Source organism: Dipodomys spectabilis, unplaced genomic scaffold, assembly GCF_019054845.1.
Source record: "Dipodomys spectabilis isolate Male_0828 unplaced genomic scaffold, ASM1905484v1 ptg000157l, whole genome shotgun sequence".
NCBI lineage: Eukaryota > Metazoa > Chordata > Mammalia > Rodentia > Heteromyidae > Dipodomys > Dipodomys spectabilis.
In genome coordinates, this window is record NW_024870834.1 from 670,876 (window position 1) to 691,696 (window position 20,821).

At 47.4% G+C, this 20,821-nt stretch overlaps 1 protein-coding gene and 1 pseudogene across 1 annotated transcript in view; one reads left to right on the forward strand and one right to left on the reverse strand.

Moving 5' to 3' along the window:
- Yy1 (YY1 transcription factor) overlaps positions 1 to 20,029 on the reverse strand; it is a 29,272-nt gene extending 9,243 nt beyond the window's left edge. The window contains exons 1-2 of the mRNA XM_042692465.1: positions 19,247 to 20,029; positions 3,639 to 3,801 (exon numbers count right to left, since the gene is read on the reverse strand). Of these exons, the coding sequence (XP_042548399.1) occupies positions 3,639 to 3,801; positions 19,247 to 19,928 (845 nt within the window). The 5' untranslated portion in view covers positions 19,929 to 20,029. The remainder of the gene's footprint in view (positions 1 to 3,638; positions 3,802 to 19,246) is intronic.
- Positions 6,415 to 7,072, forward strand: LOC122118630 (annotated as a pseudogene).
- Positions 20,030 to 20,821: the final 792 nt, after the last annotated feature.

Genomic DNA, 20,821 nt, shown 5'->3' on the forward strand with positions numbered 1-20,821 from the left:
GTGACTTCTACCTATGGTACTACGTGAGTGAGGCACAAAGGCAAGTTTGGACATGAGTTTCTGAAGTTCCAGTTCCGGCCGGACAGAAAGCTTAACTATGCCAACAACAGTAATTACAAAAATGACACCATGATCGGAAAGGAGACTGTTCCAATTAATTTTCAGGCATATGTCCACAAGAGTGTGATGGAAATGAAGAGAATTACCTGAAATGCTTGGTTTTCAGTCTCATCCAATTACACTTTAAGATCAAACCCATTTAGATTGGGTGGCTTTTTTTTGGGTCAGTTGTAGGGCTTGAACTCTGGGCCTGGGCGCTGTCCCTCAGCTCTTCAGCTCAAGGTGAGCGCTCTACCGCTTGAGCCACAGAACCACTTCCGGTTTTCTGGTGGTTAATTGGAGATAAGAGTCTCAAAGCCCCAGCTGGCTTTGAACCATTATCCTCAGATCTCAGCCTCCTGTGTAGCTAGGATTACAGGCATGAGCCACCAGCGCCTAAAGATGTGTATATATACACACATATATATGTATATATATATACGTATACATATGTGTGTATATATATATAAAATTAGGGATGGGTGAGGGAGGTTATTTTTTTTTAATTTGGGAATTTTAAAAATTAACGTGGAACAAAAGCTATTCTTTTGTATGTGAACTGAAACCATGAAATAAGGGGGAAGAAAAGACTGTTTTCCAGCCAGCTGTCTTCTGGGGTTTCTGCCTACAAAGTCTTCTTCCTGCTGTCCATCCAAATCTACTCTGCTGTACCCTTAAGTAGCCAACTCCAGAAAGTGGACAGACACAACACAAGGACTATCTTCACTAGTTCTCTGCAATTGTTGTCTTATACTTATATTTGACTGACAGCTTTGCTAGATCAAGAACCCTATGTGTGGAATGGGAATGTGGCTTAGTGGTAGAGTGTTTACCTACTTAGCATGTGTGAAGCCCTGGGTTTGATCCTTAGTTCCACATAAACAGAAAAGGCCAGAAGTGGTACTATGGCTTGAATGGTAGAGTGCTAGCCTTGAGCAAAAAGCTCAGGGACAGAGCCTAGGCCCTGAGTTCAAGCCCCAGGACTGCCTCCATCCCTCCAAAAAAAGAATCCTATGTTTATGGGCTGGGCCTAGAGGTCAGTGGTAAATCGACTGCCTAGCATGCCTAAGGTCTTGGGTTCCATTCCCAGCAAGAACTTGAAAAACGTATGTATCATCTTCTAGTCATCTGTTGGAATGACGTCATTCTGGTATACCATTCTTCTGTATAGCCTTTCTCCCAGCAAGCTTTCTGAAATGTCACAAAAGAATACTTCTAGGGTCCCAGTCTCCAAGAGGAGCCCCTTTCCTATAAAGAATGTTCTAAGGCAGCGAGCCCTGACCCAGAGAGGTCAGGTTACTTCAGCAGCCACACATCCTGCCTTTTCTTTTCAGAAGACTCGAGGCAGGGACAGGAAGCTATCCTATTCTCCCATTCTCCAGGAAGGGTGAACAAGACCAAAGGTCACCTATATACATCTAAGTACTTGTACTGCTCACTACCCACCAGGCCCCTCTCATTTCAAAGTCCTCCTTCAGTCATCCACCCTGCCACTGAAAAGACTTCAATATCTAGTCTCGTCCTCCCTCTCCCGGACCACTGGCAACTCCTTTACAGCAGCACACTGCACCTTCTCAGGTCTCCCACTCGTCCACCTAAAGAGCCTTCTCTCTCACCCAAAAGCCAATGGTTAATATCCTGAGGTTAGACGCTTATCTCTCTTCAGAGCTAACTCACCATCTTCATGGCTCTTAGCCTATCCCTGTAAAATAACTGTCACCTCCAGTCCAATATGATGCTTTCTCAATATCTCCAACTCACACTGCCCACCCTGAGCCCCAGAATTGTTTTCTCTGACTCAGTGAGGGCAGATTCCACATCAGTTTCGGTTTTCCTTTACCTGCCCTATTCCCACCTCACTAAACACACAACCAATCTGAATCTAAAACTTAGGTTGACGCCTGTAAATTTCTACACACTTATTTCTTTTCTGTATGATTGCCATCATTTGGGCTCAGGCTTCCATTTGCTCTTATCCACTGCCTTCTCCCAGGTCCCAGATGGACTACATCAGTCCAGCCTGAATCCAGCTGTGTAGTAATCCTCTCAAACTAAAAGCTCTCATCGCCCAGCCCTCTCCCTCCACACAGCTCAAAAAGCTGTAGCAAGGGCTAACTAGGAAGGTGGCTCCGTGGTAAGGTGCTTGCCTTGCATGCATGAGGCCCTGGGTTCGATTCCTCAGCAACACATAAACAGAAAAAGCCAGAAGTGGCACTGTGGCTCAAGTAGTAGAGCACTAGCCTTAAGCTGAAGAGCTGAGGGACAGCGCCCAGGCCCAGAGTTCAGGCCCCATAACTGACAAAAAAAAAAAAAGTTGTAGCAACTGCCCACTGCCCACTTACTAGCTTCCACACATTTTGGCCTAACAGTCATGGACCCACAGCACGATTCCAGCATGCCTCAAAACTCCAATAGAGGCAGGTGCACATGGCGTCCATGTTTTTTATGGTTCTACTGCTTGGCCCGCAAGAAAAGTCCATCTCTACTGATCAATACTCATACCAAATGCCAGTCCCTTTATAATGAGTCCACAAGGAAGGTGGGTTTAGGAATACTTGAGAATATTACATTCCAGTTTTTCCCTCTACCACTCTGCTCTCAAGAGAAGAAAGGAACTTCCCTCTCTCCTCAGCAGGTGTAGGATGAGTCCTCCCTGAGGAACCACACAGCATTCTTGCCTACATTTCTATTCAGCTCAAGTAAGGGAAGAATTAGGCCTTCCATCTTAAACATTTACATTTTTGTGTTTTCCTGTAACCTTGTGAAAATTGCCAAACAGTACTGAAAAGTAAAATAACAAAAAAGCCAGGTGCTGGTGGCTCACACCTGTAACCCGTTACCCAGGAGGCTGAGATCTGAGAATTGCGGTTCAAAGCCTACCCAGGCAGGAAAGACCATGTGACTCTTATCTCCAATTAACTACCAGAAAACTGGAAGTGGTGCTGTGGCTCCATGTGGTAGAGTGCTAGCCTTGAGCTGAAGAGCTCAAAGACAGCGCCTAGGCTCCCACAGAGGAATTCAGTCTGCTTTAGGCAAAATGAACAAACAAAACCAACATACATCCAGTGGGTTCAGACCTTGGCTTTTCCCTCACAGGACAATTCCAGGAGTCCTGGCCAAGAATATCTGGCCAGGAAAGCTTAGCTGATGATACACCAAAACACAAACTAGTGCAGTCCTTTCTGTCCTGCAGTCAGCTAGGACTGAGTTGAGGGTGCAGCCTGGCTCCGGCAGTGACGAGCGCAGCATACCCATGTTAAAAAGAAGGCAGCGTCCAGGAGGGAGCGTGAGGACACTGCCTGCAAAACAAATTGTGTCCAACGGACAGTGTCAGTGATGTGATTTCAGAGTATTTGCCTAATCTTACTGCTGTCTGTAAGGATTTTAAATGCTGCCACTCCCATTAGTGACATAATTATCAGTAAAACTGGCTGCTTTTTCTAGGTGTCCCTAGAAAAAAGAATACAACTCACCATTGTGACAGCTAGCACGATTCAAGCACTTATTATATGGTAAGAAAGGGAAGTTCTGTAACTTACCTAGCAAATTCTGCTAGTTGCTTAGGATCTGAGAGGTCAATGCCAGGTATCCCTCCAGGAGGGAGTTTCTTGCCTGTCATATATTCTGAATAATCAGGAGGCGAGTTCTCTCCAATGATCTGTTCTTCAACCACCGTCTCATGGTCAATATCTTTTTTTTCATCTGAAACACATGAGAAAATTTTTGAAGTATAAAAACTGCTTTCACTATGTATGTTCTCCAAAAGGCATTTATAGTTTGTTACCAGCTTAGTTTCTTTTTCTTTTCTTTTGGTGCCAGTCCTGGGGCTTAAACTGTGGGCCTAGGCACTATCCCCGAGCTTTTGTGCTCAAGGCTAGCACCCTACCACTTGAGACACAGCTACATCTCCAACTATTTTGGTAGTTTATTGGAGATAAATTTCATGGGCTTTTCTCCCTGGGCTGGTTTGGAACCATGATCCTCGGATCTCAGCCTCCTCTGAGTAGCTAGGGTTATAACTGCCCATACTCCATGTCCAAAACTCGTGTACCTTCACAGGAGTGTTTCCCTTTATACTTGGTACCAACCTCAATTAGTGTCTCATCCTTTTACTTTTCAGCCTCAGCCCACTCTTAACTGGCTCTACTTCTCACAGTTCTGCCTTTTACTTGTCTCATACATTCCTGCCTAACTATCAGCTGGATACCACTGGATGAGCTCTGGCCTACTGGCTTGTAACTCGTAGTGGGTCTCCAAGCTCCTAGTCCTTCAGCCTTCTTTGCTCCTTCCTCCAATGCACTGTGGCCCACTCAGCAACCTGATAGCCTTCAAGGGTAAGGGAAACTATGGCTGTAAGGCTGGCTTTGTCCTCTCCCACCAGATTGCAGGCTCCAAGAAAACAGGGTCAGTTTTGATCCTATGTATTCACAAGCATAGCCTTTCTCAAAATTTACAGATAATTACCCTTTAGTAAATACACTGTCAAAAAGCATATGACAGACATGTCCAAGTGTAAGTCTCCATACTCTCAACCCAACTGGTTTGAACGCAATGTACTATGTCCTACACAGAGGATCCTGTCCAGCACCTATGTGCTGCCCAGTTCCACTTTAACATTCAGTCTTGCTTTCTATTCTCCCAGTTAATCCGCTGGTGCCTGCCTGCTAGGAGGCACTCAATAAGCCCAAATTCCTGCCCCATCTCTTCTCTCTTCTCCCTAATGTAGGCCTTTAGAGAGCTACCCCTGCCCCACATTCTTAGCTCTATTGTGAATCCCTAGATTACTTACTGATAACAAGACTAAGAGATTCTAAGTTATTCTCTGAACTTTTGTTAAGTCTTGCATCAAGCTAGAGGGCAAGTGTCCAGATCAAATACTGTCTTCTACCACTTTGATGCTTAAAGTAGAAAATGAATGCCTCATAATCTTAAATACCAAAATTTCAGCTTCTCCATAAATTTCATTTCATGAATTACAACATCTTCCAAAAGTATAAATGGGCTTGTCCAACTTTTACTCCCTATTATCTTTCTACCAAGTATTTAAAAGACAAAACACAAATTCAACCCCAAAACAAAATAAAACCTACAATCAAGGACAGCACCAAAAACTATGTAAATAAAAGAAGATAGAAAGGTAGAATGATGCTCACTTGACTCAAGCAACCATTATTAAATTCACCACTCTCAGCCAAAAAAAAAAGCAAAAGCAAAAGCCCACAGGATACAATTTTTAAACCTGAAATGATTCCTCCTATTATTCGTCTTCCTACTCATTATAAAGACTATAGATGGGCTGGGAAGGTGGCTTAGTGGTAGAGTGTTTGCCTCCCATGCATAAGGCCCTGGATTCAATTCCTCGGCACCACATAAGCAGAAAAAGCAGGAAGTGATACTATGGATCAAGTGGTAGAGCGCTAGCCTTGAGCTGAAGAGCACAGGGACAGTGCCCAGGCCCAGAGTTCAGGCCCCATGACTGACCCAAGAAAATTAAATAAAGAATATTGACTAGCCTGGCAATGTGGCTGGCATCTATTATTCTACTCACAAGGCTGGGATATGAGGATCACAGTTCGAAGCCAGCTCCATCGGCAGTGTGTGTGCACTTGGGAGTGCACACACGCACGCATCACATACACACACAATATCCAGAGTAGAGAGTAGGTTACGTTTGTGTGTGCACACACATGGGCATGTGCAAAAGCTGAAGCTTGGGCTCAGGGGACTAGATTTTCCTCTTAAGCAACACCTCCACATTTTAAGCTGGTTAACTGGAGATGAGTGGCTCAGTTTTTCCTGTTTGAGCTGGCTTCAAACTTCCAACATCAGATCTCAGTCTTCAGAATAGCTAGGATTACAGGTGTAAGACACCTCTGCCCAGCAATGGCTTGATGTTTGCTTGCAGGCAACACTTTAATTAATGTACAAACTGCCCTATGAAACTAGCAATGTAACTTTACAGAAGAGAAAGTTAACCGGGCACCGGTAGCTCACGCCTGTAATCCTAGCTACCCAGGAAGCTGGATCTGAGGGTCTCGGTTCAAAGTCAGCCCGGGCAAAACAGGAAAGTCCATGAGACTCTTATCTCCAATAAACCACTAGAAAACTGGAAGTGGCACTGTGGCTCAAGTGGTAGAGCGCTTGCCTTGAGCTGAAGAGCGCAGGATAGTGCTCAAGCCCAGAATTCAAGCCCCACGACTGACAAAATAAGAGAGAGAGAGAAAGTTAGGGTCGGTGCCAGCGTGTCCTGTTGTGTCATGTAATGGCATCCTCCCGCCGTCTTTCAAACCCGGGTTCAGGCGTGTTGCGGGCGAATCATGGCAATGAAGGCCGTGTGCATGCAGGGCATCATTCACTTCGAGCAGCAGGCAAATGGGCCAGGTGTGGTACAGGGGACCATTACAGGATTGACTGAAGGCCAGCATGGATTCCATGTCCATCAGTTGGAGATAATATACAAGGTTATACCAGTGCAGGTCCTCACTTTAATCCTCTATCTAAAAATCACGGTGGGCCAGCAGATCAAGAAAGACATGTTGGAGATCTGGGCAATGTGAGCGCTGACAAAGGTGGTACAGCCAAAGTATCCATCCAAGACTCCCTGATCTCACTCTCAGGAGAGTACTCCATCATTGGCCGCACTATGGTGATCCATGAAAAAGCAGATGACTTGGGCAGAGATGGAAATGACAAGAGTAAAAAGACAGGAAATACTGGAAGTTGTCTGGCTTGTGGTGTTAATTGAGATCACCCAGTAAACATGCTCTACCATGTGGCTGTCTGAGTCCCAGTAACCCATTTGTTACCTTGCTAGTTTTAGGAATTTAACCCGATAAACATTAAACTCTGTAATGAGAACTGATTTATGGTCACCTGGAAGATTTGTATAGTTTTATAAAACTCAATTAAAATGTGTTTGATACCTTATTTGCCAGATTACTCATATATGGGTATTAAACTTGTTTGAATTTCATTTTCATTGAAGCCTATAAACTCTCGCACACACAGATGAAGATGTACTAATGAAATAGATGAAGGGGATGTATTAATGAAAACAACTGGGGTTACTGATCGTCAGGTACAAGACTGGGACTCCACACCATCATTAGACTTTCACATCACTCCCCTTAGCCGGCCTGCCATTCCCCTGAAAACCCTTTTGTCCTACCATTTCTGTAACCTACGCACAACTGCTACCATAGCAGATCCTCCAACTGGCACAGAATCGCATGGGGAGGGGTGGGGAAGCATGGCTATCTAAATAACTTCCTAGCAAACTTGTCTTACTCCACTCTAGCTGTCATAGACTAAAGTACCACAGACTGGTGGCTCCTACAACAATTCCTTCTCACAGTTCAGAGGCCGCCAAATCCACAATCTGGGTGCCTAAGATTACTCTGTCCAAGGACAGGCTTATTAATAAGACAGTGATTCTCCTCTCTATGGTTTCTGAGTAGCTAGGACCACAGCTGTCTACCACTTCACCTAGCTGGCTGACTGAGATGAGCTGTACTTAAACCTTAATACATCTCCTGACTATGTGGGATGATGGGAATAGACCATTATGCCTAGGATATTTACTATAAATTTTACTTTGCTTGCTAGGCAGGCATTCTACCACTACATGAGCCTCCTCCTTAGCACTGGAGTCTTCTTATAAAGGCTTCAAGACCTAAAACACCTTCTAAAAGCCTTGCATCTTAACCCTTTTTGCTTATGTGGTGCTGAGGAATCGAACCCAGGGCCTCAGGCATGCAAGGCACTACCACTGAGCCAACTTCCCAGCCCAAGTTGTGACTCTTATCTCCAATTAACCACCAGAAAATCAGAAGTAGAGCTGTGGCTCAAATTGTTAGAGTACTAGCCTTGAGTAAAAGAGCTCAAGGAAAGTGCTCAGGCCCTAAGTTCAAGCCCAGGACAACAAAAACTCCATCCCCAATTACTCATCAAAGATTTGGGCTTGGAGGCGTGGCTCTGCCAGCAGAGCCAGCAAGTGTGAAGCCCTGAATTCAACCCCAGTACTGTCAGGGAAAGAGAAAGGGGGAGGAAAAAAAGAGGAAGAGGAAAAGGGGGAGAGGAGAAAGAGTGACAGGGAGAGGAAGAGAAAGACATGAGGAGTGGGGGAAGGATATCTCAGGGCTCAGACTCATGGCAGAAAGAAATACCAGGCTGGGGGAATACTTCTTGTCCCTATTTCTTGGTGGATAGTAGTCATGTGCTAAAGAAATAACAAGCAGAAGACCTACCTAGAGTTAGGAATGTAGAAAGAAACCTAGGTTGTTGGAGAGAACACAGACAACAATGGCACATAGACTTCACTTATAATCAGAGAGACATGATAGAGCATCTAACCAAAAGCAATTCGAATGCTGAAAGAATGCAGGTAGCTGCAAATGACACCCAAGAGGTATGTCCACAGAAAGAGACAACTGCTCCTCGGAACAAAATTTTAGTCAGTGATACTCCGAGTCAAAGTGGTACACAGTAACTACAGCAGGTCCTAAGAAAAGACAAGGAATGTAGGGTTTGCCTTTTATCATCATATATTTGTAAATAATGCCAGTGACTTGATCTAAGTTTGAAATAATTGCTGTGACTATATATTCTCATAATATACATAGTTAATTTGCAAAACAATTCCAGATGAGTTAAAAATAACAGAATTGTGAAGACCAATAGAGAAATGACAAAAGATAGAGCTTCTGATACGGGTGTGGTAGCTCTCCTATCTGCTATCCTAGCTACTCAGCAGACAGAGGAAGGACTGTGGTCTGAGGCCAGCCCAGGCTTAAGTAAGTATAGCACTCTGCTTAGCAAGCATGCATAGCAATGAGTTTAATCCCCCAAACAACACTCCCTTCCCACCCCACCCCCAAAAGAGCTTAAGCCTGGCACCAGTGTCTTAATCTTGCTATTCAGAAGGCTGAGATCTAAGAATCGGAGTTTGAAGACAGGCCGGGCAGGCAAGTCTGAGACAGTTTTCTCCAAAAACCAAAATGCCAACAAAAGTGGCTGAGTGTACGTGGCTCATGCCTGTAATCCTCAGAAGACTGAGATCTGACTCGAAGCCAGCCCGGGCAGGAAAGTCTGAGACTCTTACCTGCGATAAACTACCAAAAAGCCGTAAGTGGACCTGTGGTTCAAGTGGTAGAGCATGAGTCTTGAGTGACAAAGACAAGGGACAATGCCCAGGTATTTATAGTCAAGTACAGCTGTGCCATGTATGCACATGCGCACAGCATGCATGAAAGGCAAGGGGTGTTCTCACACAGCCCTCCTCGATCTTGTACACAAACTTCAATGGAGTTTTCCACGCTTAGTAAGGTGCAGTTGTGTCTACCATCCCAGCACTCAGGAGGTGGAGTCAGGAGGATTTTTGTCTCAGAAAGCCCAAAAGATTGTTTTTGAGACAGTCTCACACTATGTAGCACAAGGCTGACCTCCAAACTCACGATCATATTGACTCCTTCTCAGAGCTAGGATTTGGTCTTTCTGTACTGGCTTATTACATTCCTTTTATTGTCATAGCTGGTCCACTTTGGATGTTCTTTGGGAAACACATCAAAGAAGCAGTAAGATCTAAACTTATTTAAAATTTACTCAGAGTTTCATACTGGAGTTACTTCGGAGGGCAGACTCTTATTTGCAGTTTCACTGCAATGAGTTTCTATAACCAGTGCAACTTAGTATGTATAAATTTACCAGAACACAACTGGCCAAGACAAACTAAGACCCTTAGAAAAAGCTGAGAGAATGCAAGTCACTGGTTCAAGGCGGGGGAAGGGGATTTCCAGGATTGAGAGGAGATGGGGCACATCCTGTTGGGGACTTCAAAAGCAAAACTGTGGATTAGCCGGTGGCTCACGCCTATAATCCTAGCTACTCAGGAGGCTGAGATTTGAGGATCATGATTCAAAGCCAGCCTGGGCAGAAAAGTCTGTGAGATTCCTATCTCCAATAAACACGAAGTTGCACTGTGGCTCAAGTTATAGAGTGCTTGCCTTGAGCTGAAGAGCTGAAGGACAGTGCCCAGACCCAGACAGAGTTCAAGCCCCATGACCAACAAAACAAAAACAGCAACAAAAAAAATCCCCCAAAAAACCCTGTGGTTTAGATTATTTCAGTGAAACAGTAAATGACCTTAAGCCATAATAAAGCTAAAAAGCCTTAGATAGAAAGAGGATGTAGAGAAACAAAATCTAAACACCCTCTACAAACAAGGCAGGATAATCATTCACTGCAATCACTGGTTACTACCACTCTTATATAAAACTTCTTTTACGTATATGGTACAACCCAAAAGGTCGAAAAGGTACATAAATAAGTCCTTGGTCCATGCCTGCCTACAAGCTATTCTGCTCCTGTGTCACTACCAAAGCACTAATCACTCCCAGTCTAATTTGACAGGTAAAGCATGCTCAAAAGAACTTTATTTCCACAATTAGGGAAAGGCTGGGAGTCTTCTACAGATCCAGAAGTCACTAAAAACCAACCAACCAATCAACCAACACAAACAACACTGGAGTCTCCTGTCTTTGCAGATTAAATAGGTTCTCTGACAGCCAGGTAACAGGTACTTAATAGACATGACATTCCTTTTGCTTCTTCAACCCATTTTCCAACGCCCAGACCAAGACTTCCTCCACAGGCCTGTCCCTCATTCCAGTCCCTCAGCTGTTCTTTCATATATTGAACAATAAGAATACCATCTAGTTTATAACCTTGGCAGCATGTTAAATGCCAACCATTATGGCTGGGAAATTCAGCAGGGTATGCAAACAAATCTTTATTCTACCTCCATTTCCTCCTAGGGTTAAGGGGAAAGAACAATAAGTCTTAGATTGTTTGGCAATGTCCACAGGCCTGGAATGTAGAGAGAGATCTGCCAGCTACCTGCAGGCAAAAGTACACAGAGGATGCTAGTATACCTTAGTTTCTTGTTCCAATATGTAACAAACCACCACCCAAGTTGATGGCATAAAACAACTTGAATTTATTTTTTTGCAGTTCTCACTATCATGAGAATCTGCATAAGCTAAAGTCATGCAGGGCCATCTAAAGGAGAACCTGGCCCCGTGCCTTTTTTAGCTGCTGAAGGCTCCTTAGCTTCTAACACCTCCAATCCTCTTCACTCCACCTACTACTTCCTCTTGACAACACCTGTGTGGTCACATTTAGGGCCCACCTGGAGACTCCAGGACCCATTCCCCCCATTGAAGAGCCTTAGTTTTGTCACACCTGTACACAGGTTACATGCAAAGGTTACAGGAATTAGGATCTGGGCATCTTGGAGCTATTAAAAAAACAAAACTTTTTTAAACCCCTGAGGCCAGGTGCTAGTGGCTCCTACCAGTAATCCTACTCATCAGGAGGCAGAGATTTGAAGCTCCTGCTTCAAAGCCAGCCCAGACAAAGTTTAAGGACCCTTAGCTCCAACTAACCACCAAAGAAGCAGGAAGAAGAGCTATAGTTCCAAGGTAGAGTGCCAGCCTTGGGTAAAAACTCAGCAATAACGCCCAAACCCTGAGTTAAGCTCCAGCCCAGGAGGAAAAAGAAAATTACTGCATTTCATTGAATCCAGGGTTTTTTTTTTTTTTTGTCGGTCATGGGGCTTGAACTCTGGGCCTGGGCGCTGTCCCTCAGCTCTTCAGCTCAAGGCGAGTGCTCTACCACTTGAGCTACAGCGCCACTTCCGGGTTTTTTTTTTAATTGTTTTCCTACATTTTAAATCTTCAACCTTGGGATTAGAGCAATCTAACAAAGCACTCAATTCTTGATCAGGCTTTATGGTCCTAAAGAATGCAAATAAAAGTTGGGCTCCTGTGGCTCATGCTTGTAATCCTAGCTACTCAGGAGGCTGAGATCTGAGGATAGCAGTTCAAAGCCAGCCCAGGCAGGAAAGGCTGTGAGACTCTTATCTCCAATAAACTACTCAGAAAACGAGAAGTGGTGCTGTGGCTCAAGTGGTAGAGCGTTAGCTTTGAGCTGAGGTACAGCGCCAAGGCTAAGTTCAAGCTCCACAACCAAAACAACAAAAAGAATGCAAATAAAACCCAATAGTGTTGGCTGGGAAGGTGGCTCAGTGGTAGAGTGCTTGCCTTGCATGCATGAAGCCCTGGGTTCGATTCCTCAGCACTACCTAAGCAGAAAAAGCTAGAAGTGGTGCTGTGCCTCAAGTGGTAGAGTGCTCGCCTTCAGCTGAAAAGCTGAGGGACAGCGCTCAGGCCGAGTTCAGGCCCCCACCACTGGCCAAAAAAACAAAAACAAAAATAAAAGCAAAAAACAAACAAACAAAAAACCCAATAGTGTTAAAAAAAAACAAGGAAAATTGTGAGTTTTCAATCAGTATATTTATATTTTTAGACATCTTTGGCAGCTTTTAGACAGCACTAAGAAACACACTAGTGCTATCCACTACTGCCAATCAGGGTCCCTTTTCCTGTATGAAGTAACTTGACCTTTTTTCCCCTTCCCACTGCTCTAGAGAACCTGGGGCCTGGCCAGGTAAGTAATCTATTGCTAAGCTACACCTGCACCCAGACTCAAAGGAGTTCATTTTTTATTCAGTACTAATGAAAGCCATTCATTTTTCTTTTAAGGCACGGTCTTGCCATGTGGTCTAGTTGACTTCAAAATCCTCCTACCACAGCCTATCAAGATAGAGCAAAGCTCCATGGGGTGTGTATGTATGTTTGTTGGAACTCAGGGCCTCATACTCCCACCACTTGGCCCTTTCCCTCACAGCTGGTGCTTTACCAGTTGAACCATGCCTCCAGATATGAGGTATCTTTCTTCTTGGTGAAGACAGCTTCAGAACACAATCTTCCAAGATATGTGACAGTATACCTTGCCTTTCTTAGAAGATTTTTACATCTTGGTATAATTTTTTTCTAGTTTGAGGGTACTGGAGTTTTAACTCAGAGCTTCATGTCTGCCAGGTGCCCAACCGCTGAAGCCAGGCCCCTAGTCCCTTATTTCCTTTTTTAATCGATCGCCAGGAAGCTCACTGTGTTACCTTATATATAATGCTTGTTTCCTGTGATCTTAATTTTCTTCATTTTTATCAACCAATATTATACACACTTGTACAAACATATGTATACGTTGTGGGCTTAATTTTGTTTCCCAACATCTTGACTCTTAAGCCATTTTTTTTAATTAAAATTTTTTTTTTGGTTGTGGGGGCTGAACTCTGGGCCTGGGCGCTGTCCCTCAGCTCTTCAGCTCAAGGCTAGCACCCTACCACTTGAGCCACAGCACCACTTCTGGCTTTTTTCTGCTTATGTGGTGCTGAGGAACCCAGGGCCTCATGCATGTAAGGCAAGCATTCTACCACTGAGCCAACTTCTCGGCCTTTTTTTTTGGAGGGGAGGTCCCCCCCACCCCCCAGCCATGGGGGCTTGAACTCAGGGCCTGGGCATTGTACTAGAGTTCTTTTGTTTAAGGCTAGCACTATACCACTTGGAGCCGCAGTTCCACTTTGGGTTTTCTAGTCATTAATTGCAGTTAGGACTCTCCTGGGGACTTTCCTGCCCTGACTGGCTTCAAACTGCAGGATACTCAAACCTCAGCCTCCTGAGTATCTACGATTACAGGAATGAGCCACTAGTACCCAGCCTGGTTCACTTTCGATAAGAAACATCATCTATCCACTCACCACTACCATCACCTGAACCTTCACCAAAATGGGGGGAGTGCTCAAGATCTGGGAATTACTAGTGCACAACAAGCAAAAGTCTGTATCAAGGATATTTTATATGAAATGGAGATCTTAAAAAACTATCCAGGCAGGCATCAGTGGCTCACACCTGTAATCCTATCTACTCAGGAGGCTGAGGTCTAAGGATCCTGGTTCTAATCCAGCCAGGCAGGAAAGTCGCTAAGACTCTGATCTCCAGTTAACCACCAATAAGCCAGAAGTAGAGGTGTGGTAGAGTGCTAGCTTTGAACAAAAAAGCTCAGATAGTTCCCAGGCCCATAGTTCAAGCCCTCAAACTGGCACACACAAAAAAAGAGAAGAGAGAGAGAGTGTGTGTGTGTGTGTATTATCTTTTCAGTTGCTAGCAACTGCCACAATTCTCAATCCAAACAAAATCCTTAACCTATCAAACTCTATGTTTTTGGCTGAAGGATTGGAAGTGCCAAACACAGTAAAGAGGTAGATCTGGGATTCGAATCTAGAAGTGCTTCTAAAGGCCGGGCTATTCTCAGACTGAATCCTCCACCTTTTGCCACCACCTGTACCACCTCTCTTCCATCTATGTACAAAGAAACCAGAATGGTATTTACAGGAAGTAGCCCACCTTGTGTACTGTAATTTTACCATGCAAATAATGGTATAAGCCTATACAGTAGTTAATGTGCAAGATCTTGGAAAACTGACATCCAAGATTTCTCTGCCATTTCCTAACATTCTAAACTAACAGAAATGAGAAATAATTTTATTTTCAACATCTAAGTCACGTATCTGGTGCCAAATTTTAAAAATAAGGCTTGAATATTTTCCTGATAAAACTATAGAACACAACTTACCAGTAAATACTCAATTTGCTAGTATTCTATTACCAATGTTCAATTTACTCTTTCTGTTTATGTAATAGGAACACAGACACAATCAGGAATTGACCAAAAGGACGAAGCTCTTAACATGCTCAGTGCAGCCAGGTGCTGGGTGTCTCACACCTCTAATCCTAGCTACCCAGGAGTCTGACCTCTAAGATCACGGTTTGAAACCAAGTCAAGGCAAGGCAAGGCAAGGCAGGCAAGTCTATGAGACTCTTATCTCCAATTAACTTACCAAAAAGCTGGAAGCGATTCAGATGGTATAGCACTAGCCTTGAGCAAAAAAGCCGAGGAGCAGCACCCAGACCCCAAGTGTTGTTCAAGCCCTAGTTCCAGCACCAAGAAAAAAAAAAAAAAAAAAAAAGGCAAGCACTCAGTATAACAACTGTTCTTGCTAAAATTGCTATAGGCCCTAAGTTTCCTAGCTTCAAATAACTAACTTGCTAAACAGACTTCTGAAACAAATAGAAAATACACAGAAGTGCCTTTTGGCTTTTTGTTTTAAAGTTACTCTCTTTCCAAAGGCATGAAATGCTACTTGTAGGATAGGAGCCTGACCTTTTCTTATAAGATTTTCCTGCCAGGGGAGGGAACAAAAAAATGAAAGGCTGATAGACAAGTCTAACACTGAAAGAGGCTTCGCAGTAAAGAGGCTCCCAGATTAGGACACAAGATCTAAGACTGAGGCAGGTCATGTGTATGCAGGTCATGTGGTTGAGGCATTTACTTTGGAGAGCTTTTCTGGCTTGGTTTCATGGAAATTTATTTATGAGTATGGCATCTACTTTTTTTTTTTTTTTTTTGGGGGGGGGGGGGTCGGTCATGGGGCTTGAACTCTGGGCCTGGGCACTGTCCCTCAGCTCTTCAGCTCAAGGCCAACGCTCTACAACCAACGCTCTACTACTTGAGCCACAATGACACTTCTGGTTTTCTGAGTGGTTTATTGGAGATAGGAGTCTCACAGCTTTTCCTGCCAGGGCTGGCTTTGAACTGTGATCCTCAGATCTCAGTCTCCTGAGTAGCTAGGATTACATGTGTGAGCCACCAGACCCATCTTGCATTTCTACTTAGTGATATATTTATCACACTATAAATGAGAAGAAAAAAAATCCCACAGATGAATTGTAAACAATAATGACCAGTAAACCTTAATTTACTGGATATACAGAACTGAGAAAAAAAAGAATGCATTTTGATTTTCTTCCAATTTATTGATCTTTAACATCAGTGGATTTCAAATCTTAAAATGTTTTACTCAACCAAGCACCACAAATGGTGTTAAAGAAGGCCACAACATCTGAGCACACAGAACTTCAAAAATTTTCAAGCCACCTAAGTTTCTCTCAAAACTAAATGTTTTAAATACTCAGCTTTGATCACTTGCTTTCCTACTTAACCCATTGCATTAGTTAAGTGTATTTTCTTTTCTTTTTTTCCTTTCGTTTTTGCCAGTCCTGGGGCTTGAACTCAGGGCCTGGGTACTGTTCCTGAGCTTCTTTTGCTCAAGGCTAGCACTCTACCATTTGAGCCACAGCTCCATGTCTGGCTTTTTCTGTGTATGAGGTACTGAGGAATCGAGCCCAGGGCAGCTTCATGCATGCCAGGCTAAGCACTCTTCCACTAAGCCACATTTCCAGGCCCAGTTAAGTATGTTTTCTAGTGCTACTTATAAACTAAAGCAAACTCATTCCTATGTAACAGTGGTGAATATCTAAGCAAAACTATATTAATGCTGTGTCCTAAATCTGCCAACATTGAAATGATCATCAATTATACATCCCAAAGTAAACATCTGCCCATGTAGTTGATTAAAAGTAATAAAAAACAGGTGACTCAAGCCAGTAATCTTAGCTACTTAGGAGTCTGAGATCTGAGGATCTTGGTTTGAGACTCATCTCCAATTAGTTACCAAAAAAAGCATAAGTGAAGCTGTGACTTAAGTGGTAGAGTGCTAGCCTTGAGGAGAGAAGGAAAAAAAAAAAGCTCAGCAACAGCATGCAGGGCCTGAGTTCCAGCCCTAGGATCACCTGAAAACATTCTCAGACATAAAAGGCCACATACTTGCATCATCAAATGTCTAGAAAGGGGTAGCACAGTTACCTAGCAAGCCCCAGACCCTGGGTTCAAACCCCGTGACCACAAACAGGGGAGGAGGGGGGAATCAGATGGAGAGTGACAGCTAAGGGGCATCAAGTTTCTAGCTGCACAAAATACTGTCCAAGTTCAGGAAGGTGTCACACAAGCAGAGATCCACAAAAACACCAATCTTGTTCCAGGGAACATACTGACTCCCACTAACCTGCTGTTTCTTCATAATTCATTCCAATCTAAGGGATTAATTCAGTGATCAGGAGTGGGGAACTTCTGACCCTTGAAATCATGTAGGACATACTCCTACTCTTGACTGCTCTTGGCCCCTGTAGCCAAAACTCTCATACCTATGATTAAGTTAGATCCACCATACGAAAGCAGTTAACCCATTGCCTATCAACACCACCACACAGTGTAGCAAAATAACTAACCTGTTTTTGACTTCTTCACTTCTCATCCTATTTCAGTTTTGAAGATTAAAATTTCAGGATTTGAACTTAGAATATGCATAGTTAACTACAAACTACTTAGCTTCTCTCCTTGGTAATAATCGCAAACCACAGGCCAGGAAAGACTTCAACATCGCTGAGCAAACAGGCCACCCAAGTAATTGCCATCAAACCCTACCCAAACCCCTTTGTGTACCCTACACTACACAACAAAGGCTGTCCAGACTAAAATAGATTTGCACAGAGGAAATAATGGCTTTAAATCCTGATATGACTGTAGATTAACTCAGTTAATCAGCCCCTCCCTTTCTCCTCTAACCAGGGACTCTATACACTACTTAATCTGTTAAATGTTCCAGGCTTGCAAAAGCAGGTTAACAATTTAGGACGATCAAATGGAGAACTTTCAAATATGCTGGTTTTCTAAATTACTATAAAACCAGCATGATATGGTCATGCATGAGTTAAGCTAAGTTTTACATAGTCAATGTATCTTTATGTAAGAACCTGCACTGAAACAGAGCCTTAATTTGGCCGTCATCAATAACCCTCTTTCCTTTCTTAATCCAATCCTTGTTGTAGGAAACCACCACCTTTAATTCCAACAGTGTGCAGCCTCTGTGAACTACAAAAATACTTACACAACAGGTATTGGCTGGTAACTGTTGAGCACTGGCTACTCCTGTTTCATGTAAACACAAAAGTTCCCGCTAACCTCAAACTGCCAGGCAGCCTAACCAGGAACTAACGGGCACTTCCTACTAGACTTCCGCTTTGCTCAGTTCAGGTTTAGTTAGCTCACACTGGTTTAACCAGACCAGCTTCGCAGTCCAACGTCATCTTCTATTCCACTCATCCTTCTGAATCTTGACAAAACTTTCGCCCTCCAAGAGCACAATCAGATTTTGAAGCTCCTCGCTCTTGAGAACTGATGAAACAGTGCTAAACTATGGGCAAGGGAGTCTACCTCAAACTCACAATTTTAATCATCACAGGCGCTACACTAGCTAGCAAAGGTAGAATTCTTTAGTATCCCAGCAACGCAGCTAGACTCCAGGTGAGCCGTCAAGACCAGCCTTCCGATCTAAGTGAAAATAAACTCGCAACAGATTACGCAGATTCAGGCTCTAGTTCTACTTTTCCTGACCTCCATCAAAAGCTCTTAGCACAGTAACGCAAGCGCACAGAATACTCGTTCCCACAGTGGAAAGTGAGGATTTCCACAAAATAAAAAGGAAGGAGAGGCTCCAACCACCCAGCTTGCATTACTCCGGTGGCAAACGTCCACAGCTTTGCAAACCAGATCAACCACTTTGCAGGGGGCCAAATTAAGGACAAAGCGCACCCAAGGGGCCCCGGACGCGGGGGAGCCTGGGCCGCGGCCCGAGGCTCCGGCCTTGCTCCCGTCCGCCGGCTTCCGCCCGCGGCGGAGGGGAGCGCGCGGCGCCCGCCGCAGGCTCCAACCGCTGCGGGGCCCGCTACACGCGAGCCCGACGTGCGGCACCAAGTCCCGCCCCGCAGCGGCGCCGGCCCGGGGGCAGCGTGACCCCGCGCGGCGGGGCAGGGTCCGGCGGCGCCGCCCCCTCCTGGAAGGGGCTCGGAGGCGGCCGGGCGGGGCGGGCCGCGACGCCCCCCAGAGGACGGCGGGAGAACGGCGCGCGTCCCGGCCCCGTGTCCCGGCCCGCCGGGCCCGCGCCGCCGCGGCCCCCGCCAACGCCCGCCGCGGCCGCCCGGGGCCCGGCGCGGGGCGGCGCCCACAACGGGCAGGCGGCTCGTCCGTTGGGGCGGGCGGGGCGGCCCACCGGCCCCTCCCCCGCCGGCCCGCCGCCGCTCCGCGCACAAACTACGCCATTGCGGCCTAGCCGGGCGGCGCCGCCCCTCCCCCGCGCCGCCATCTTCGCGGCCCGCCGCCCCCGCCGCCGCCATCTTTTGGGGCCGCCATACTTGCCCGGGCGGAGAAGATGGCGGCGCCCATCACACACATAAAACATGGCTTCCCTTCAAAACAAAAACATCCCCGGCCGCGGCGCGGGGCCGGCACTCACCTGAGGACCACATAGTGACCGAGAACTCGCCCTCCAGGGTCTTGATCTGCACCTGCTTCTGCTCCCACTTCTTGTTGCCCGGGTCGGCGCCGCCGCCGCCGCCCGCCGCGCCGGCCCCGCCGCCCAGGTAACTCTTCTTGCCGCTCTTCTTGCCGCCGCCCTTCTTGACGCGGCCGCCGCCCGACGAGGAGCCGCCGCCGCCGCCGCTCTTGCCGGCCGCCGCCACGGTGACCAGGGTCTGCTCGATGTAGTCGTCGTCGCCGCCGGCCGGCGCGGGCACCGGGATGAGGATCTGGTCCTCGAAGCCGTCCTCGGCGCGCAGCCCGTCCGAGTCGTCGCCGCCCACCACCTCCTCGCGCGTCTGCACCAGGATCACCTCCTGGTGGTGGTGCACCTGGGTCGGGTCGTCGGTGACCAGCGGCTGCAGCGCGATCATGGGCGGGTGGTGGTGGTGGTGGTGGTGGTGATGGTGGTGGCCGGCGTGCCCGTGGCCGCCCCCGCCGCCGTGGTCCCCGCCGCCACCGTCCTCGTCGTCGTCGTCGTCCTCCTCCTCCTCGCCCACCACCGTGGTCTCAATCGTCTCCACCGGGATGGTCTCCACCTCGATCTCGTGCAGCTCCACGATCTCGGCCGGCATCTCCGAGCCGTCCGTGGCGATGTAGAGGGTGTCGCCCGAGGCCATGGCTGAGAGCTCCGCCGCCACGGCCGCGGCGGCCTGGGCTCCGGGGCTGCGGGCGGGCGGGCGAGGAGGCGGCCGGCCGTGGGGAAGGCAGGCAGAGGGAGGAAGGCGGCGAGCGGGCGGGGGGGAGAGGGGGCGGGCGGCGGGGGAAGGGGCGGGCGCGGCGGCGGCGGCGGGCCTCCCCGCCTCCCTCGCTCCGTGCGCCCCGCGCTCGCTCGGCCGCTGCTCGTCCCGCTGCCCGCCTCGCTCGCTGGCCTCGCCCGGCCTCGCCGCGGCCGCCCGCCCTGGCCGCGCCTCCTCCCGCCCTCCGGGCCGGCTCTCCGCTTCCCTCTTCCTCTTGCCTCCGCCTCCTTCCACACAAATACCAACTCCTCAACCCAAGCCCAGATCTCGCCGCCGCCGCCGCCGCCGCCACACTCCGCTCGGGCTCGGCCTCGCGAGACTTCCGCGCTGGCCTCGGCCCGCCCCCACCTCGCTTTCACTTGCTCTCCCGCGCCCTTGCTTCTCGCTCTCCGCCAATAGGACTGCCGCACTCGCCGCAGAGGCCCCGCCCACTCTCCCGGGCTCCTCCCGGATTGGGGCCGCTGGGACAGGGGTCGGGGCGGCCCCCACGCGCACTGGCTGGGCCTCGGCGGCGCGTGACGTCAGTACGGCGCCGCCGCCGCCGCCTCCCGGCGCTTCGTGTCGCGCGGCACCAGCCACGCTACGTGCGACCGAGAGGAGACCGGGACTCGGGCCGCTTTCGAGAGCTGGGTGTCTCCGGCGCAGCCTACGCCTCGGAAGCCGGTGAGCGGTCTGCGCGGCCCCGACGTGTAGGGGCCGGAGGATGGACAGGGAGCGGGCGAGCGGGCGGGCGGGCGGGCGGGCGGGCGGGCCGGCCGGTAGGTTGCCCGGGG